Raw genomic sequence first — 19,662 nt, forward strand, 5'->3', positions numbered from 1 at the left:
CCCTCTGTCCTCACAGCAGGACAGAAGACGGTCCCTGTGTCACGGTCACACCTGGTGCTCCAGAAATTCTCTCCCGAAGCAGGTGTTGGGCAAACCTGAGACCTGGTGTGAATGCACGTCCACCACATAAAGGTCCACAGTGAATTCACAAACTCCCTCTTACACTCTTCCTTCACCTCAGACTGCACCTCACAATCAGGGGTTCAAGAACATGTCCACCTGCCCTGGCCGGTTGGCTCAGCGGTAGAGCGTTGGCCTGGCATGCAGGGGACCCGGGTTTGATTCCCGGCCAGGGCACATAGGAGAAGCGCCCATTTGCTTCTCCACCCCCACCCCCTCCTTCCTCTCTGTCTCTCTCTTCCCCTCCCGTAGCCAAGGCTCCATTGGAGCAAAGATGGCCCGGACGCTGGGGATGGCTCCTTGGCCTCTGCCCAGGCTCTAGTGGCTCCAGTCGCAGCAGAGCGACGCCCCCTGCTGGGCAGAGCGTCGCCCCTGGTGGGCCTGCCGTGCGGGGTGAATCCCAGTCGGGCGCATGCGGGAGTCTGTCTGACTGTCTCTCCCAGCTTCAGAAAAATACCCCCCCAAAAAAAATAAAGAAAGAACATGTCCACCCACTGGAACTAACACTGACCACCCCAATTCTCCTCATCCCCATCGACAGAGCCCAAGTGAGAGCCCGGAGGAGGAGGGGTCAGGGCACAGTCCCGGGTGCCCAGGCCTGGCTCTCAGGGTCTCTGTCCGAGGGCGGAGTCTGGGCGGGGAAGGTCAGTGTTGGGGAGTCCTCATCTCCCCGATTTTACTTCTGCCTCTCACTTGTGTGGGGTTCTCCTTCCAGGATACTAATGACGCGGCCACAGTTCTCACTTCTATTGGGTGACCGGTTTCAAAAGAAGCCAATCAGCGTCACCGCTGTCCGGGTTATACTGCCTTCGCGGACCCGCCCGACACAGATTCTCTCCAGACCTGTACAGTGTAGGGTACAGTGATGGGGTCCCCAACCTTCTTTCTGCTGCTCTCGGGGGTCCTGACCCCGACCTGGGCCGGTGAGTGCGGGTTGGCGGGGAACGGCCTCTGCGGGGAGCAGCGAGGGGACCCGGCGGGGCGCAGGATAGTGGGGTCGCGTGTCCACTACCGGGGTCCTGACCTCAGATCCTCTTAAACACCCACCTCCGCCACGTCCAGTCCTGACCCCACCGCTTACTCTGTCCCGCCCCTCCTGTCCCGCAGACCGCGGACCTGGAACCACGCCTCCAAGGGTCACGGTTATCAGCCCCTCCCCGTCCCCAGGTCGCCACTCCCTGAGATATTTCATCACCGCCGTGTCCCGGCCCGGCCGCGCGGAGCCCCGGTACATCGATGTCGGCTACGTGGACGACAGGGAGTTCGTGCGGTTCGACAGCGACGCCGCGAGCCCGAGGGTGGAGCCGCGGGCGCCGTGGATGGAGCAGCCGTGGGTGGAGCAGGAGGACCCGCAGTATTGGGACCGGAGCACGCGGAACTCCAAGAGCCACGAACAGATTTTCCGAGAGTACCTGATCGTCCTGCGCGGCTACTACAACCAGAGCGAGGACGGTGAGCCACGCGGGCGGGTTCCGGTCACGACCCCATCGCCACGGACCGGTCGGGGTCTCCCAAGTGTCCGCGTCCGAGATCCATCCGAGACTGCAAAAACCCCCACCCCATTTAGGAACAGCTCGCGAGACTTTGACCGGATTTCGTATTCAGTTTAGGTTTAATCCCCGCGGTCGGGGCGGGGCCGGGGGCGGGGCCGAGTGGGCGGGGCTGACCGCGGGGCGGGGTCAGGGTCTCACACCCTCCAGGGGATGTCTGGTTGCGAAGTGGCCGAGGACCGGCGCCTCCTCCGCGGGTACAGTCAGTTCGCCTACGACGGTACCGACTACCTCGCCCTGAACGAGGACCTGCGCTCCTGGACCGCGGCCGACGCGGCGGCTCAGATCACCCGGCGCAGGTGGGAAGAGATCGGTGAGGCTGAGCGCTTCAGGAACTACCTGGAGGGGGAGTGCGTGGAGTGGCTCCGCCTTTACCTGGAAAAGGGGAAGGAGACGCTGCAGCGCGCAGGTACCCGGGCCGCTGGGCGCCCTCCTCTCCCCTCGGGCTGCGGCTCCTACACCCAGACAGGAATGGACCAGGATCAGAACACCGTCCTTGGGGTCGGTACATTCCGTCCCCTGACTTTCAGATTCAGGACCAGGCAGTGACGCCCCCTTTCCTCAGGGACAATTAGGGTGTAGTATTTCGGAGATGAAGAGACAACCCTGAACAAACCGGTCAGCGGTTCCCCTTGACTCTGGCCAATGACCCTGGGACACATGGGGACTTTCTCCCTCAGGCCTTGTTCTCTGTCCCCCACCCAGTATGTGTGAGGCTTGACCTCTGCTTTTCTGGGTCATTTGGCCTCCACCACGTCAGAACCAGAATTCTGTTTTCTCCCCTCCGAGACCTGCATCCTACCCTGGGCTGTGTCATTCTCACATTAGAACTTTCTAAAAACCTAGAGATCATGCGGTGGGCTCAGTGGCAGAGCGTCAGCCCTGCCTGTGGCTGCTCCAGTCCGATCCCACTCAGGGCACACAGGAGAACAACCAGCTGCTTCTCCACCCCCTCTTCCTCCTCTCTCTTTCTCTTTACCTTCCTCAGCCATGGCGTGATTGGTTCCAAAGAGTTGGCCCCGGGCACTAAGAATCCCTTGTGATCTCTTCCTCAGGCACTAAAAATAGCTTAGTTGCTGAGCTACAGCCTGAGATGGGCATAGCATCACTCTGTAGTAGGCTTGCCCGGTGGATCTCAGTCTGGGGTAAGGGGTGCATATATGGGGTCTGTCTCTCTGCCTCCCATCCTCTCACTTAAAAAATAATAACTAGGAAATCATTTTAGATGCTTCTGTCGGAACTGGTGTCCCTACCCACCCCAGCTGTTCTGTCCACTCAGATGCTCACATGAGTGTTGCTGCACTGGCCTGTGACAGATGCAAAGTTACAGAGTTTTCTCACCCTTGTCCTCAGACCCCCCAAAGGCACACGTGACCCACCACCCCATCTCTGACCATGAGGTCACCCTGAGGTGCTGGGCCCTGGGCTTCTACCCTGCGGAGATCACCCTGACCTGGCAGCGTGACGGGCAGGACCTGACCCAGGACATGGAGCTTGTGGAGACCAGGCCTGCGGGGGACGGGAGCTTCCAGAAGTGGGCGGCTGTGGTGTTGCCCTCTGGAGAGGAGCAGAGCTACACGTGCCATGTGCAGCACGAGGGGCTGCCCGAGCCCCTGACCCTGAGATGGGGTGAGGAGGGGACGTGGGCACAGAGCCTCTTCTCAGGGAGCAGGGGCCTCTGGAGGACTTCAGCAGGGTTGGGGCTGCGGCCTAGGGGTCAGGGTCCTGACCTTCCCTTCCCTTCCCAGAGCCTCCTCAGGCCACCATCCCCACTGTGGTCACCGTTGCTGTCCTGGTTCTCCTTGGAGTTGTGGTCTCTGGAGCTGTGGTGGGAGGAGCTGTGATGTGGAGGAGGAGGCGCTCAGGTAGGGAAGGGTGGGGTCTGAGTTTCTTGTCCCACAGGGTGTTTCAAGCCCAGGAAGAAGTGTATTTACTTCATTAATGAGAAGTACCATCTCCACATAAGTGTGGTTGCCCAGTCTGGGGCTGTTTGCTAACACTTACTCGTGAGGCACGTGTGAACATGAGGGACAGATTTATCACCTTGATGAATATGATGACAATCACAGGTCAGAGGGGAGGGTCCTGAGAGGACAGACCCACTGGAGGATGTTTGGTTCAGTCCCACACACGTACTTTCCTCAAGTTTCTTGACCCTGCCCTGGGTCTGTAGTCACAGTTCTGGAAACATCTCTGGGGCCCAGGACTAGGGTACCTTTAGGACCTCATGGCCCTGCCTCCTCCCTGGTCTCTCACAGGTGGGAAAGGAGGGAGCTACGCTCAGGCTGCCAGTGAGTATGGAGGGGGTGACCCCTGAGACCCTGTGTCAGTACAGACGGGAGCCATGGGGGACCCCACCCCCCATAGTTCCTCCTTTAGTCTCCTGTCCTGGAGGCTCTGACCACGTCCTGTTGTGTTCTACCCCAGGCAGTGACAGTGCCCAAGGCTCTGATGTGTCTCTCACGGCTTCTGAAGGTCAGACCCTGATGAGGGAAGAGTTTGGGACAGATGGGACAGGTCTGGGTGATGGGGATTCTCTGGGATTTTTTAACATGACGTACGTTATTGAGAATGTCACCAGTTACAGCCACTGACCTGAATTTGTTTGTGATTATTTTCTTCTACAGCATGAGACAGCTGCCTTGTCGGGGACTGAATGACGGAGGATGCTTCACACACACACACACACACACACACACACGCCAGCCATGTTTGTGACATCAGGAACCTCTCACTTCTCTCTCTGCAAAGGGCATCTGAGCGTGTCTGCATTCCTATCAGCATAGTGTGAGGAGGTGGGAGGCTGGCCCACCCCTGCCCCCAGGTCCCCTCCCCACACTTCCCTGTCCAGCAGAGTCCTCTCTGGTCAGGAGAAAAGAACATCCCTTCTTTACTTCAGGTGCCCTGAGCTGCAGCTACTTTTTTATTTTTGTAATTTAATTTTTTTTAAATTTTTTAGAGACAGAGAGAGAGAAATTTGGGAGAAGTGGGACGCATCAACTCTTAATAGTTTTTTTTCATATGTACCTTGACCGGGTAAGCCCAGAGTTTTGCACCGGTGACCTCAGGGCCACCACAGGTCAGGCTGAGCTGTAGCACATTACTGCCTTATTGAAATAAGACTCTAAATATAGTTTTTTTCTTTTTCTAAATGAGATGAGGGGAGATACAGAGACAGACTCCTGCATGTGTCCCAACCAGGATCCACCTGGTGATGCCCTGATCTGGGGCTGATACTCACAGATGAGCTATTTTTTACACCTGAGGTGGAGGTTTGCTGGAGCCATCCTCAGTGCCCCGGGTCAATGCGCTCAAATCAGTCCATCTGTGCCCGTATGACGGGAGAGAGAGCAGAAGGGGAGGGGTAGAAACAAATAGTTACCTCTCCTGTGTGCCCTGACCCCGAATAGAAACCGGGGCTTCCACACCTTGGGCAAACACTCAAGCTGGTGGCCTTGGGGTTTTGAACCTGGGTCCTCAGGAGAGATGTTGGGTGGAGAAATTGACTTGGGAGGCAGCACATAGAGATAGTTAAACCCTTGACAATGGAGGAGGTGACCCAGGCAGTGATGGCTGCAGGAGACAGAGGAGGAAGGACTGACCAGGACCCAGTGCTGAGTGATCTGCTCAGACACACACCAGAGCCGACGGCACAGCTCTGTCCCCGCGTCTAGAAGGCATGGCGACCACGGAGTCCCAGACTTCCCTGTGCGCAGGGGTCACCTGCCGTTTTCTTAAGACTCAGACCATCAGGAACAAAATGTGAGTCTGGATTTATAACAAGGTTGGTGCTGCTGCTGCTGGTCTTCAGGTCACACGTTTAGTAGCAGGAACCAGACCAGGGTCCCCACAGGGCTGTGTGTCAGCCTCACCTGCAGGGCTGGTTACACGGTGACTCCTGGTCTGCTGCCTAATTCTCAGGGACGGTGGGTCTGGGAGGGGCCAGGGGTGTGTAAGAAGATATGATGTTCACAGTTACATCTCATTCTCTCCGCCGTGGGGCAGAGTCAGGTGGAAGATTTAGGAAGTGGTCCTGGGTCAGGGTAATAAAATCTCTGAACACTTGCTCTCTGAAACTGTTCCCCTGATTGATTTCTTGCAGCAAACAATGGAATCCCAACTGTATCTACTTCAGATATAAAGCAGTATGTACATGACATTGGGTCTAATAGTATTTGGGGAAAAGCACAGTCCAGGTTGAGGCCACACAGCCAGGAGCAGACCCACAGTCCAGCCGAGGTCGGGTCCCACACAGGAACCACTGTCCTGCTGCTGGACACATGTCACTGCTCACACCCCTGACTCCCTGATGCTGGACCCTGGTCCTGCGGCCAGGACTGCTGTCTCTGCTCTCCTGGCAGCTGGACGCTGTCCCTGCCACTCCCTCACCCTTGTCCAAGGTGCTGTGCACAGTCCCAGCCTCTGTGTCACCACGTCCCGAGGTAGAGTCTGGGCCGTTCTCACCTGACTGGTGGAGCCTCATGCCGTGTCCAGATGCAGGAATGTTTGGGGACGTGTGTTTCCCTCTTACACAGGGCTGTGGTCTCTGCCTCCCCCCAGACTGTGTGTGTGTGGAATTCTCTCGTGGGAAGAGAGTTCAGGCTCTGGGCTGAGGGATGAAGAAGTGACATATTTCAACTCTTGCAGCAAAGATCTGAGATGTAAACTTTGGTGTTGCAGCACTGAGGTGTGGCTGGAGGAACAAGTGACCAATGTCAGGTAGAGGCAGGGGTGTCACTGCTGGCTGTTTTTGAGTTTCTTTGTGAGGTGGTGAGGGTCCCCCACTCACCCAGTTCTCTGATTCTCAGACACCTCGTTTCTTCCCGTTCAGCTCAACTCTGACGCGAGTACCTGGAGTGAGATCAGACCCACACTCAGGGCTCCGCCCCCAGGACAGCCCTCACTGCAGAGTCCAGTCCCATGTTATCTGCGTGTCTGTCCGACTTGTCTACGAATGTTGGGGGGTCCATCCTCTCAAGGTCAGTAATTTGCTAGAACAACTCCGAGGGTCAGGGAAGTGCTGTGCTTACTGTGACAGGTCATCATAAATGACACAGTGAGCAGCCAGATGAAGAGGGACATGATGAGGTTGAGAAGGGCCTCTGTCACCAGGGAGCTGGAAAATGTCACCTCCCTTCTTCTCCATCATATGACTGTGTTCACTACTTCAGAAGCTCTGAACCCCATTGTTAAGGGTTTTGTATGGAAGTTTCCCTATGTGGACATGATGATTAAATCACTGGCCATTGGTGACTGGACTCCCCAGAGGTGGGGCAGTGAGGCTGAAAGCTCCAGCCCTCTCATCAAGCTTGGTCTCTGGTGACCAGCCCCATCCTGAAGCTACCCAGGACCTCAGCCACGGGCCATCTCATGAGCCTCCCAGAGACACTCCTGTCACTCAGAAGAGTGAGGGCTTCAGGAGCTCTGTGCCAGGATCATGGAACACTGGCCAAATATTTTTTATTTTCGACAGGTCTTTGATCACAGGTCCGTGAACAGAAAAAGTGTCGTAACAGTTAAAAGATGCTGGCGGGCTCTCCCGGGGTCATGTCCACACCGTTCCCTTCCCCTCCTCCTTCCCTCCTCCCCCCAGGCACGTGTTTCTTCCCTCTCTCTCTCCTAAGCTCTGAGGGTCCCACAGACTTGCAACAGGGGAGCAGTGGGCAGTGGCAGCTCGTCCTGGGCCAACCCCCCTGAACCTGTCTCCCAGTCCCTGTCCTCTAACCTTCTTCCTGCCCGGCCAGGACATCTCCCCTTACCTGCTGAGAACACCTGCGGGCACGTGAGCAGAGTCCACTCAGTCGTTAGCATCAGTCCAGTCCGCCCTCCTGTTAAGGACATGCACGTGGACTATAAATTTATGAAAGCTGCTCAACATGTTTAGTCAGAGGGGAAATTCAAATTAACCCACAATGAGCTATCTGCACCCCTCCAGAATGGCTAACATGAAAAAGACAGACAAAGTCAATTGTTGGCAAGAATTCGGACTTACTCTGTCTCTTATAGACAGGGTTGGCAAAAGCAAGTTTACAGCTGTTCACATGGAAAATAATACAATAATAAATAAATAATAATGCAAGAATAAACTCTGTGTTTCGGGTACTCACAACTGTAAACCTACTTTTGCTCCTCCCTGTATTACTAGTGTGAGAGTCAGTGGATTTGAATACTTTGGCAGAAATTACTACACAAAGTCAATCACCCTGTGACCCAGCATGCCCACTCCTAGTTATATACCCAGTACACATGCACACATATGTGCCAAATATATAAAAAAATATTCATAGCAGCACAATTTGTAAAATCTGAATATAACACGAATGCCCATGAGCTGTAGAGGACAAGAAGTATGATATTGTCACATAATGGAATCCTCCATGACCATGAGAGTGAACACACTACAACCTCACAGCCACAGGGATGAGACCCAGGACACAACGCTGAGTGAGAGCCAGGTGCCCAGGGGCATCCACTGTACTGTTCCATTCTATCACACCTGACGGGACTCCCTGTGCTGTGAGACCTCAAGATGGTGGTCACTCAGGGTGGGTGGGGGGAGGGTATGACTGAATAATAATGAAAGGGTTTCCTGGGTGCTGGGAATGTTCCGTGGGTGTTGTTTATCGCAACGCTCACTCTGAAAATCCACTGTGCACGTATGATCTGTCCTCCTGTCTCTGTGGGTGTCATCTTTCATGAAAGTGTACTTTTCTGTTGTTTTGAAATAATTCTCTTTAACCCAGGATGAAATTATTCTTACTGAAAGCTTTTAGAAAAGCTGAATTGAAATAATCACTAAGACTTTTCAAAACCCAAAGTACATTCCTGTGATTCAGACGCAGGAGGAGAAGGCAGAGCAGGACCAGGGGGCCTGGGAGCTGACGCTGCACAGCTCGGGAAGGGCTGTCAGCCAGGACGGGGTCAGTCCTGAACAGACCCGGGAGGGGAGTGTGAAAGGCGCCCCTGAGTAGGGCCCAGTGACTCATGGACAGGGGCTACCGGGTGGGCGGGCTGGTCAGGAACGTGGGGAAAACTGACCCGGAACACGGAGAGGTGGAGGAGAGCTGTGCTCAGGACCCCTTGCCGTGGGCGGAGTGGGTGGAGGTCCCGGTGTGCACGTGGAGGAGCGGAGGGTGCCCGTGTGGAGGGGCTGCTTGTCCGGGGTGGGGGGGCCGTGATGGATGGGATCACGTGATCCCTCCCTGCACCCCAGGGCTGCTCGGGTTAATAAGCATCGCTGTGCCTCCAGAGCGGGTCCCCCTGTGGGAGCCGGTAATGCACCAGCTTCATCAGGAACAGGCGGCTGCCCCTTGTGGACAGGGGGACAGCAGCGGTGTTCCCGGCGTGGGCTCTGGTTGTCCAGCACGTTGATGTCACTGACCCTGGAACGGCCTGCAGACCTTTGCTTAACGGTCTAGAGGAGAGGTGGCCTCTCTGTGGAGATGTGCCCCCCACGTGGTCAGGAGGATGTCTGTGCCCCACACTCCTGGGCCAGTGTGTGACCCAGTGCACCACGCCAGCCATGGGGCTGGAGGTGACGGTGTGGCCTGAGGCCGTCCTGCTACGGCTTCTGCTGCTGACAGGCCTGGGCCCCTGCGCTCACTTGTGGTTCAACAGGACTGTATCAGCCCTCAGCCCCGCCCCACAGCTGGGACCAGAACCTGAGTGGTGTCCTTTCCCTGCCCTGACGTTGCCATAACCCTCAACCACACCCCACGGGTGTCACGTGAACACCGGCTGCACACAGCTGGTTCTGGTCACCTGGCCAGAACCCAGACACTGGCTGAGGCTGCTTAGCGGCCAGAAAAGCTGCCTCCTGGTGCTCCTCCCAGCCCAGGGCCCTTTCCACAGGGGGGCATAGAGGGGCCACACCATGTGAGCCAAACGGGGAGTGAAGACCCTCCCATAACCTAACAAACCTAAACACTCCTGCAACTGCTCTACCTGCTGTGGCCACAGAGAAGTTGGTACTTATTCTGTGACCGCGGCCGGCATCACCTGTGTCTTACCCGACCACACAGCCCCGAAAATGTGACAGAGAAGCTGGTCCTCACACTGTGCTCACTGACCCCCATTCTCACTGTCGGAGGGGGGTCAGCAAAGAGGGAGCTGCTTCCTCCAGGGCGGGAAGACAGCCAGACGTGAGCACAACACCATTGATGTAATGACACAACAGCACTTCTGCCTGGACCAGGTGACACAGCAGCTGCCACGAGCCTGTGGCAGAGAGTGAGGCCGTGCAGATGCCCCACGGGCAGCACAGAGAAGGTCCATTGTGGTCCCTCCCAAGTAACAGCAGACGGGTCTCGACTCTCTTCAGTAATAGCTGCAGAGAAGAAGGTACCAGCCAGGTTGAGAATTGAGTGACGCATCCCAGTCTGGTGACTCAGAGCATCTAGCAAGTCTGTGATGTTGGGGACATCTGCATGCAATGGGGGTGCTACCCCCACAGAGAGGCTTTGGGGGTGAGACATCATCCAGGCTCCCCCCCCCCCCCGCAGAGAAGGAAATCAGTGTGCGTGTGTCTGGTGTACAAAATGGTGCCCAGTGGTCTGAAATGACTTTGGAAGGACAGGGTTCTCACAGGGGGATCAAGATGACATTACAGGTGTACAGTATAATAATTTCATATTTGTATGCATAATAAAATGATCAGTATAATATGCCTAGTTAGCATTCAACACCATTCATAGTTACAAGTTTTTTTCTTGTGATAAGAACTTTTGAAAATTACTCTCTTAGCAACACCCAACTCTAATATAATGTTGTATTCAGTTACACCTCAAAATAAAAGACAAACACAGGAGCAAAAAATGCAGAAGACAAACATTTCCCCATCAGCGACGGGAAAGGGGACAGCATGGTCACTCTGCATGTCCGGGACCCCAGGGTCGTGCTGTGCAGCCCGTGGAGGTCCCTCCACAGGACCAGGCGGGACCATGTCCCCTGACCAGGGACGGCCAGAGGAGTGGAGGAGGGCAGTGAGGACAAGCGTCCCCACGTCCAGAGCTCCCACATCCGCACATCGGGACAGGGTCAGAGAGGGAGTGAGAATCAGGAGACAGAGAGAGCCTCCTCTTCGAGGGACCCTTATGCAGAATGCAGTGTTATGACGTCCAGGTTCCTGTCCCCAATCCTCACAGCACCTCTCACTCCTGGTTCCTGTTCACCACCAAGATCGTGCAGAAGAGAACAGTGAAATATTTCATGTCAGACTTCCCCAAATGAACTCGATACTCATCCCTGCTCCCATAATTTACTCTGGGCCAGGTGGCTGGTGGGAGAGACAGGATGTTAACCCACAACTGGGACTCAGACATGAGTGAACAGCTAACACCTGGGGATCTCCACAGGCAGATGTGGATGCTCCTGAAAGAAAAAGTGAAGATAAAGTAGAGTTTGGAAGGGTGGGGACAAGAACAGCAGTGGGTGTGGGATAGGTGACAGTATGTCTGTGCCTCTCCTGGTCCCGCCCACCTCAGACATCTCTGCACACGGGGAAAAGGCTGTGGTGTCAGGGACAACACTGAGTCACTGAGGGCTTCACACCTGCACTATAGACACAGTCCTGCACACAGGGGTCTGGGGGAGACGGGTCTGTCCTGCTGCCTGGAGGGGAGGGCCCGGAGGTCAGACTGCAGAGGGGGCAGGATTCTGGGGGAAGGACGGGAGGACATCTGAGGGGTGAGCAGTGGCCCGGAGACGCTGTGAGGAGCACGTGGGAGTGAGTCACCCCACAGTGAGCCCGGGCTCCTGGGTCCCTGCGCCCCAACGTCCTCTAGACCTGCCTCCGGGCAGAGTCACAGAGTGCAGTCTCTCAGCCTCATTCCGGGCCCAGGACATGTGCTCCCAGGGACTGAAGGTGGAGGGACCGGGAAGGACCCCAGAGTCACAAAGAGGCCACCGGAGTTTCTCTATCCCCAGCTCTCCACTGCCCACAGGCTCTGACACTGCAGAGACAGGGGCCCCGCAGTGAGGTGAGGACATGGACGGAGGGGGGTGGGCACTGTGAGAAGCTGCTCTTTAAGGGGCTCCCACAGCCACTGAGCACAGGGACCAGGGGCACTCGTCTCAGTCCCCAGCGTGTGCACATCTAACACTGTTGTCCACTTCCTCCTTCCAGGAAGGTCCGCTCCTTGGCTGATGTGATAAATATTTATTCTAACTCTCTGCCTCTCTGCTTCTCCTGAGTCCCTCCCACCCTCTCCTTCTCAGCCTTTATCAGTGAGACTAAGATCAGCAGTGCTGGGCTCTGGCCGGGCGGCTCAGTGGTTAAGCATTGTCCCCACGCGCCCAGGTCACGGGTTCATTCCCAGTCAGGGTGTGTTCGAAAAGCAACCCATGGCCTGACCTGTGCTGGCGCAGTGGATGAAGCAGTGAGCTGGAACACTGAGGTCAGTGGTTCAAGGCCCTGGGCTTGCCTGGTCAGGTCACACAGGAGAAGCAACTATTCTCACTTCGCTCTGCCTCTCTCTCTCTCCTCTCTCTAAAAAAGAATAAAAACTTTAAAAAAAAGAAAAGCAATCAATGAGTGCACAGCTAAATGGAGCTGTGAGTTTATAGTTCTCTCTTTCTCAGATCAATGAAATAAATTTTTAAATCTATAATGTTGCTGAAAGTTTTAACACATGCTCAAAAACAAAGAGCTGAAGCAAAGAGAAAATGCAGAGATATGGACGGTCTAAATAACACGATTGAAGGCTCAGATAATCAGTTACATAGAGATTTCTATAACCAATGATGAGAATATAATACAGATACTATTTTCAAGCACACGTGGAACATATTTTTTTAGAAAGAGAGAGACAGACAGACAGGAAGGAGAGAGATGAGGAGCATCCACTGGTAGTGGCAGCACTTTAGTTGTTTATTGATTACTTTTCATATGTGCCTTGAGTAGAGGGCTTCAGCTGAGCCAGTGACCCCTTGCTACAGCCAGTGACCTTGGGTTCAAGCCAGCAACCTCTGTGCCAGAGCCAGCGACCATGAGGTCATGTCGATGACACCACACTCAAGCCAGCAATGCTGCACTCAAGCCTGGTAAGCCCTCACTCAAGCCGATGACCTCAGGGTTTCAAATCCGAGAGCTGTAGCATCCCAGTTTGATGCTCTATCCACTGCGCCACCACCAGTCAGGCGTGCGTGGACACTTTTTTCAATTTAACATTTAGTAGTCACAAAAGAAGCCTTAACATGTTCAAGTTAGTCAATATCATATAGACCTTGTTCTCTGGCCATAATACTATTAAATTTTAAACCTATTTTTTTTTTTTTTCATTTTTCTGAAGCTGGAAACAGGGAGAGACAGTCAGACAGACTCCCGCATGCGCCCGACCGGGATCCACCCGGCACGCCCACCAGGGGCGACGCTCTGCCCACCAGGGGGCGATGCTCTGCCCATCCTGGGCGTCGCCATGTTGTGACCAGAGCCACTCTAGCACCTGAGGCAGAGGCCACAGAGCCATCCCCAGCGCCCGGGCCATCTTTGCTCCAATGGAGCCTTGGCTGCGGGAGGGGAAGAGAGAGACAGAGAGGAAAGCGCGGCGGAGGGGTGGAGAAGCAAATGGGCGCTTCTCCTGTGTGCCCTGGCCGGGAATCGAACCCCGGTCCTCCGCACGCTAGGCCGACGCTCTACCGCTGAGCCAACCGGCCAGGGCTAAACCTATTTTAAAGGGTAAATAAATTAATTCCATACACATGAAGTGTGCTAGGAAGTCCCCATGGGAATGGATCCATTATAAATGGTGGGAGACTAGTTCCCAGTGACACCTGTCCATCCAAAGCAGGGCAGCGATGGACACACCCGCATGTGAACAAGCTCCTTAGGAAAAGGGAGCCTGAGTATAAATGAGCTGAGCATCTCCTCGTAGAGACGAGAAAAGCAAAGTAACAGCAAAGCAAAGTAACGTGCAAATAATAGAGAGCAGGCAGATGTCAGTGAAACAGGAAAGGTAAGAAAGATAAACAAAACCAAACTTTGTTTGAAAATTCAAAGAGCTTAATAGACCTGTGGCAGGACTGTTAAGGAAAACAGGGAATTCAGAAACAAAAGGAGAAGTAATCACATATACAAGAATTTATAAATGAAGAGAAAACTTGTTATGAACAACTCTATGCCAATAAGTCTGACATTTTAGATAAGACAGATGAATTTCTAGAAAGATATAAAGGCCAAAACCACAGGAAGAAATAGAAAAGAAAAATAAGGTAATGAACATGGAAGGCATTGAATTGGGAACAGAGATCACCTTCCCAAAGGCCTGTCCTGGTAACCTCACAGCGGGGGAGCCCCCACATCTCAGAAACAGACCCCTCCCCTGTGAGAGCCGGTCTGGAGCTCAGACACCCACACAAGCTCCCCACTCACCTCACGGGGCTGCTGCGTCTTCATATCCAGAGACGGACGAGAACAGTGCAGGGGAGATGTAACGGGATAATTTTATCCCACCTTATTAGGAAAAGAATTCTCTTCAGGGAATAGGAGTTGTCCTAGCGCAGTGTAGAGCCTGACAGGCAGCTGTTGACTGTCCTGTGAGTGCCTGGCGGAGGCTTCTGATTGCGGAGACCTCTATTCAACATGCCTCCAGTGTTCACACATCAGCTCCACAGCCAGGAAAAGACCAGGCTGCTCCCTCAGGAAGCGCCCCTTCAGAAAGCCCTGGGTGACCCAGAAGCATCGTGTCATCATAATAACAACCACGAGTGCCCGTCTAACCACAGCACTGGCTCTGGTGCGGACAAGATCAGTGGGGCTCGCCGCAGGAAGTGAGGGCACAGGCCAGTGCCCCAGGCGTCCACAGCGGGTCCCCTCACTAGGGACAGCTGAGACTCACACACAGCGCCCAGGCACGCAACATGGCTCAGTGTCCAGACAACTGTAATATGACCAAAACCTTAGTGAACCAGGAGAGGAAATTCATGTTAATGTCAACTGAATGCAACTCAGTAAATGCATTAACAAAACCTGATGAACTCACCACCTGGTCAAGATTATAAACCACAGCCCTCTGCCAGTACATCCCTGGAGAAGGTAGATGCCCGCCCTGTGAGGTCACAGGGAAGGTGGGACGTCCTCTGTTATGACACATGTGGACCTGGTGCTGGAGGTTCTAGACGTCACTATGATGACAGAAGGAAGTCAAGGCCGTGAGGACTGTGAGGAAGGGACGGACTGGCTGCAGATGATGAACTCTGCGTGTGGCTGAGCCTGCAGCCTCTGCAGCCCGGGTTCAAACCCAGGCTCTGCACTTTTCAAGCTGTGTGACCTGGGACAGACTCCTTCCCTCTGTGTCCTCAGCTCTCCTCACGTCTGTGTCCCCCTCTGGGCCGTGGGGACAGTGTCCCGACCTGCAAACCTGAATCAGCGAGTGTGTGAGAAGCAGGTAGAACAGCGCCCAGTGCCCAGTGCTTCGTGAGCAGCTCAGTGGGGGGACGTCATCGTGGTGTCTGCTGCTGTTTTCAACGCATTCAGTGACTCAGTTTCTCCTTCCCGTCAGTAACACAGAACCCGCTCACACTGGTCCTGTCCTGTGTCTAACAGGACCCAGAACAAGTGTGATCAGGGGCTACACCCTCACCAGCACCACAGTGAGTCAGCACTCAGAAGTAACACCTGGGACCCCTGACTGCTGCCCCTTCAAGCTGCCCCCACCCTGGGCGGGGAGACGGATCTGAGCCCGCCTCCCTCTCCTTGCTAGTCACTTGCAGATAAAAGCTTTTTATTGCCTGAGAAGGTGGTGGCGCAGTGGATAGAGCTTCGGACTGGGACACAGAGGACCCAGGCTGGAAACCCTGAGGTAGCCGGTGTGAGTGTGGGATCATAGACACGACTCCCTGGTCGCAGGCTTGAGTGCAAAGGTCATTGGCTTGGAGCTCAGTCACTGGCTTGAGCAAGGGGTCACTGGCTCTGATGTAGCCCCCCTGGTCAAAGCACCTATGAGAAAGCAATCAATGAACAACTAAGGTGTCTCGACGAATAACTGATGATTCTCATCTCTCTCCTTCTTCTTTGTCTGTTCCTATCTGTTCGTCTGTCTCTCTCTCTGTCTGTCTCTGTCTCTGTCACACACACTAAAAGAAAGTATTCTATTGTGTGAAATTTTGGGGGTTTGCTCACTGTCATGAGAAACCGCACTGCTTTCTATTCTGTGATATTTCTAGTTGAGAATAGAAGCCGCCAATTTTTGTGTCCCAAATGAGAAAGAGAAGTTGTCATTCGCTGCAGCGACTGTCAGTCCTCCTGGTAAAAAGACAGAGACAGTCCACTTTGTGCCCAAGGAATTTCACATCCACGGACTTTGTGAACTGGTCTCTCATTGAGGGCGTGGCCTAAGGTGAGAGAGGTTCTGTTGTGGACAGTAAATGGCAAAAAGCCATTATAGATTTGAGGCTTAGCAAAAGGCTAAGTTCTCCCCCCTCCATCTCCATATTTGGCTTTGATGCTGAGTAGTTGCACTCATTCCACTTGCTTCCTTGGGTTGCTGGAAGCAATATACATGCCCTTCCTCTGACTCTTTGTTTGTTTCAGATGTTGGTAGATTTCACTAATGTATCCTGTTTTTGCCTTGGGAGAGTTCCTGCCTTAGCCTTTGATGTGCAACTTTGTATCAGGGTCCTTGATTTGCATATGTCTATGTAATAAAGCGAACTGGGGCTATGAGGCACTGGGATACTGGCAGGCATGTTGAAGAGTCCTCCTGGTCCCATCGTTTTTGTTTTGACAAGTGTGTTTCTTTAATTTCGCACCCTTATTTGGAGCCGCGCTGGTCCACGGCAAGGTTCAGTGTTTGGGACTTGAGAAAAAAGAAATAAAGAATAAACCTTATCAGCAGAGGACTGAGAAACCAGTGATAGTTCACTAATCCTGTCTTGAGTCATAATTAAAAGGGTTGTACTTTTAAACTATTTGGATTGTTATATTGAAGTCTTGAACATTTCACCTCTGCTTATAAACCAGAACCAATCAATTGATTATTTTAGGTTTTGATAAGAAGGGGGTCTCCCTGATTTTCCCCTCAGCCTAGAATTCCTCCCCACGCGGGTCATCAGAGCACAGGCGTGAAGCTGTGTGTGCACGCGGACGTCCACCCTGAGCCGGGACTGCAGCTGCCCCGAGGGTGGGGGGTCATCTGGAAACAGGGCAGGTAACGATCTATCCCTTCCTTCCTCTCCTTTCTCATTGACAACTGTGGAGAATTACAACTGTGGGTGCTTTTAATTCCTGTGAGAAGTGGTCTAAGGTTTGTGGGAAAGGCCAGAACCCCCCTCCTCCCGTTGCATAGAACCTGAGTTTAAACTGTTTTTAAAAAAAAAACAAAAAAAAAACCCTGGAGAATATTAACTAGGATCTATCGCCTCCTAGAGGCCAACAGTGGAATCTAGACTTGAACAGGAAAGAAGGGAATCTGTCATAATTAGAAAATGATCCAATATTCTTTTTTAAAAAAAGTTTTTATTTAGAAGATTAAATTTAACAGTGTCATTAATCAAAAAGGAAACAAGGTTCAGGTTTAACATTGTTATAAGCATTTGAGCTGATGATTATGTTGCATACCCATCACCCAGACTCAAATCATATTCCATCACTGTATATTTGTCCCTCTTTATTCCCTTCCCTCCTCCGCCTCCACCCCTCAACCCCCGTAACCATTTTGCTTTTATCTATGTCTATGAAGCTCCGTTTTATTTTATTTTAATTTTTATTTTTTAATAAATTTTTATTAATGGTAATGGGATGACATTAATAATTCAGGGTACATATATTCAAAGAAAACATGTCTAGGTTATCTTGTCATTAAATTATGTTGCATACCCCTCACCCAGAGTCAGATTGTCCTCCGTCACCCTCTATCTAGTTTTCTCTGTGCCCCTCCCCCTCCCCCTAACTCTCTCCCTCCCTCCCTCCCATGTCCTTCCTCCCCCCCCACCCATGGTAACCACCACACTCTTGTCCATGTCTCTTAGTCTCATTTTTATGTTCCACCAATGTATGGAATCATGTAATTCTTGTTTTTTTCTGATTTACTTATTTCACTCCTTATAATATTATCAAGATCCCACCATTTTGCTGTAAATGATCTGATGTCATCATTTCTTATGGCTGAGTAGTATTCCATAGTGTATATGTGCCACATCTTCTTTATCCAGTCTTCTATTGAAGGGCTTTTTGGTTGTTTCCATGTCTTGGCCACTGTGAACAGTGCTGCAATGAACATGGGGCCGTAGTTTGGGGACCCCTGCTTTACTCCTTCACCAGCATCGAGTTCCCCAGTCTGTCCATCTCCTACCCAGGGGATGCTCCCCGGGGTCACTCTCACGGCAGTATCGTGTACAAATGCATCTTCCTTGGTGGCATTCCTGCTGATGAGACCATACCCGTTCTTTACACTGAACCATTTCACTTTCCCAGAACCTTCCTTGTGATGACCTTCCTGTCCCCTCCCCTCCAGCAGGTGCCCTCATGTGACATCACCGCTCCCCGCTGCTCCCGGTGGTGCCTGGCCTGGTACCTGCAGGGCTGTGGGTGGAGGTGGCCAGTGGTTGCGGTGAGGTGACGGGGACAGGGCCGGCTGGGCAGCAGCAACTCCTCCAGGGGTGTGAGGGCCACGAGGCCCACGGAGGTTGGGGGACCACTCAGGGCTCCCCGGGGTGTGTCCTCTGCTCCAGCTACTGACCAACTGGATTGTCTTACTAACAAGAGTCCCTGAGGATGGCAGTGATTGACCTTAATGTGAGCGTGTCCTGCTCACACTGAACGTGTCATTGGGTTTGTGCAGGTGGGCTCAGCAGGGGACCAGAGGTGGCTCTAGGAACACTGGGCACCTGCCCCTCGCTGGTGGCTGAGTGACCACCCTGCTGCCCCCACATTAAAGAAAGGCGGGCGCTCTTACCTTAGCCCCACATTCAGCTGTGTCCCACTGGTGCGGACACCTCCAGTGAGCCCCATCCTGGGGTCTCACTGCTCCGCCCACTGTTGTGGAGCCTCCGTCCACGTGGCTCAGGCCCGGGCGGCTCCACAGGGGGCTGAGTGTCCTTGACTTCTCCAGGACAACATTCTCTGTGCCCCCAGGACCAGCAGGCAGTAATCTGTGCGTTGATGACTTCTCTAGCGGGCTGGGCACGAGCGGGCGCCAGGGGGCAGCAGAGATCAAGACACAGGGGTCCGAAGGCACTGTTTGTGGAGGGGGTTCACAGGCGATGTGTTTGCGGGAGAGCTTCCTGCGGAGAGAAGGACTTAGCTCCAGCCCTGCAGGGTCTCAGGGATGCGGTGTTGTCCCGTGCTGTGGGAGATCCACAAGGGGAAAAAGTAGGAGCGTATTTGTGTGTGTGTGTGTGGGGGGGGGGAGTGCGTCCTCCGGGTCGGGGTGCAAGGCAACCCGGGTGTTTCGGATGCGAAACCGGAATACACACCCGTGCACACGGACCTCTATTGTCCCCAGACTGCTTCCGCCGCCAGGCGTCCAGCACGGAGAGGGGCGTCCCGACGGGGATGAGACCCTAAAATAAATGTCCATCTGTCAGAACGGGCTGGAGCCAGGACAGTCACAGCCTAAGTCGAGAACGCGGGGCCCTTTCTAAACGCACTCCTGTCCGAGGCCTGTGCCCCTCACTGTCCCCGTGCTGGAGTTTACATCAGGTCCAGAGTCACTGTCCCTGAGCGTCTGCAGCAGGCGGACGGGAGCCTGACCCTGGGTCTGTTCTGCGTGGAGCAAGGTGCCGGCCGCATCTCAGGCTCTGAGCTGGGGCTCCGCTTCCTGCAGCGAGACCTTCCTGCGTCTGCGGAGCAAGGACGGTCAGGACGCCTGGGAGGGGGGCGAGGTGTGTCCATCTCCTGACCACTCCCCTGTCTCACCTAAGGGACAGACACGGGACGGCAATGCCCCAGACAGCCGGAGGCCACTGAAATCAGACGGAGGGGAGACAAGACGGCCTTAGGGAGGGGGAGTCCCCAGGGAGACCCTCATCCCAGCCAGTCACACGAGGTCTCCAGAGA

At 53.8% G+C, this 19,662-nt stretch overlaps 1 protein-coding gene across 5 annotated transcripts in view; it reads left to right on the forward strand.

The window, feature by feature from the left end:
• The first annotated feature begins 957 nt into the window (after positions 1–957).
• LOC136321089 (saoe class I histocompatibility antigen, A alpha chain-like) overlaps positions 958–19,662 on the forward strand; it is a 40,032-nt gene continuing 21,327 nt past the window's right edge. The window contains exons 1-8 of one of the 5 annotated variants that reach the window (XM_066254174.1): positions 958–1,043; positions 1,288–1,572; positions 1,804–2,079; positions 3,024–3,299; positions 3,419–3,535; positions 3,929–3,961; positions 4,098–4,145; positions 4,298–4,494. In XM_066254174.1, the coding sequence (XP_066110271.1) occupies positions 986–1,043; positions 1,288–1,572; positions 1,804–2,079; positions 3,024–3,299; positions 3,419–3,535; positions 3,929–3,961; positions 4,098–4,145; positions 4,298–4,302 (1,098 nt within the window). In that variant the 5' untranslated portion in view covers positions 958–985 and the 3' untranslated portion in view covers positions 4,303–4,494. Of the gene's footprint in view, positions 1,044–1,227; positions 1,573–1,803; positions 2,080–3,023; positions 3,300–3,418; positions 3,536–3,928; positions 3,966–4,097; positions 4,146–4,297; positions 4,495–19,662 lie in introns of all 5 variants that reach the window. The other 4 variants (XM_066254171.1, XM_066254170.1, XM_066254173.1 and 1 more) reach the window with 4 other exon arrangements.

Source organism: Saccopteryx bilineata, chromosome 1, assembly GCF_036850765.1.
Source record: "Saccopteryx bilineata isolate mSacBil1 chromosome 1, mSacBil1_pri_phased_curated, whole genome shotgun sequence".
NCBI classification, from domain to species: Eukaryota; Metazoa; Chordata; class Mammalia; order Chiroptera; family Emballonuridae; genus Saccopteryx; species Saccopteryx bilineata.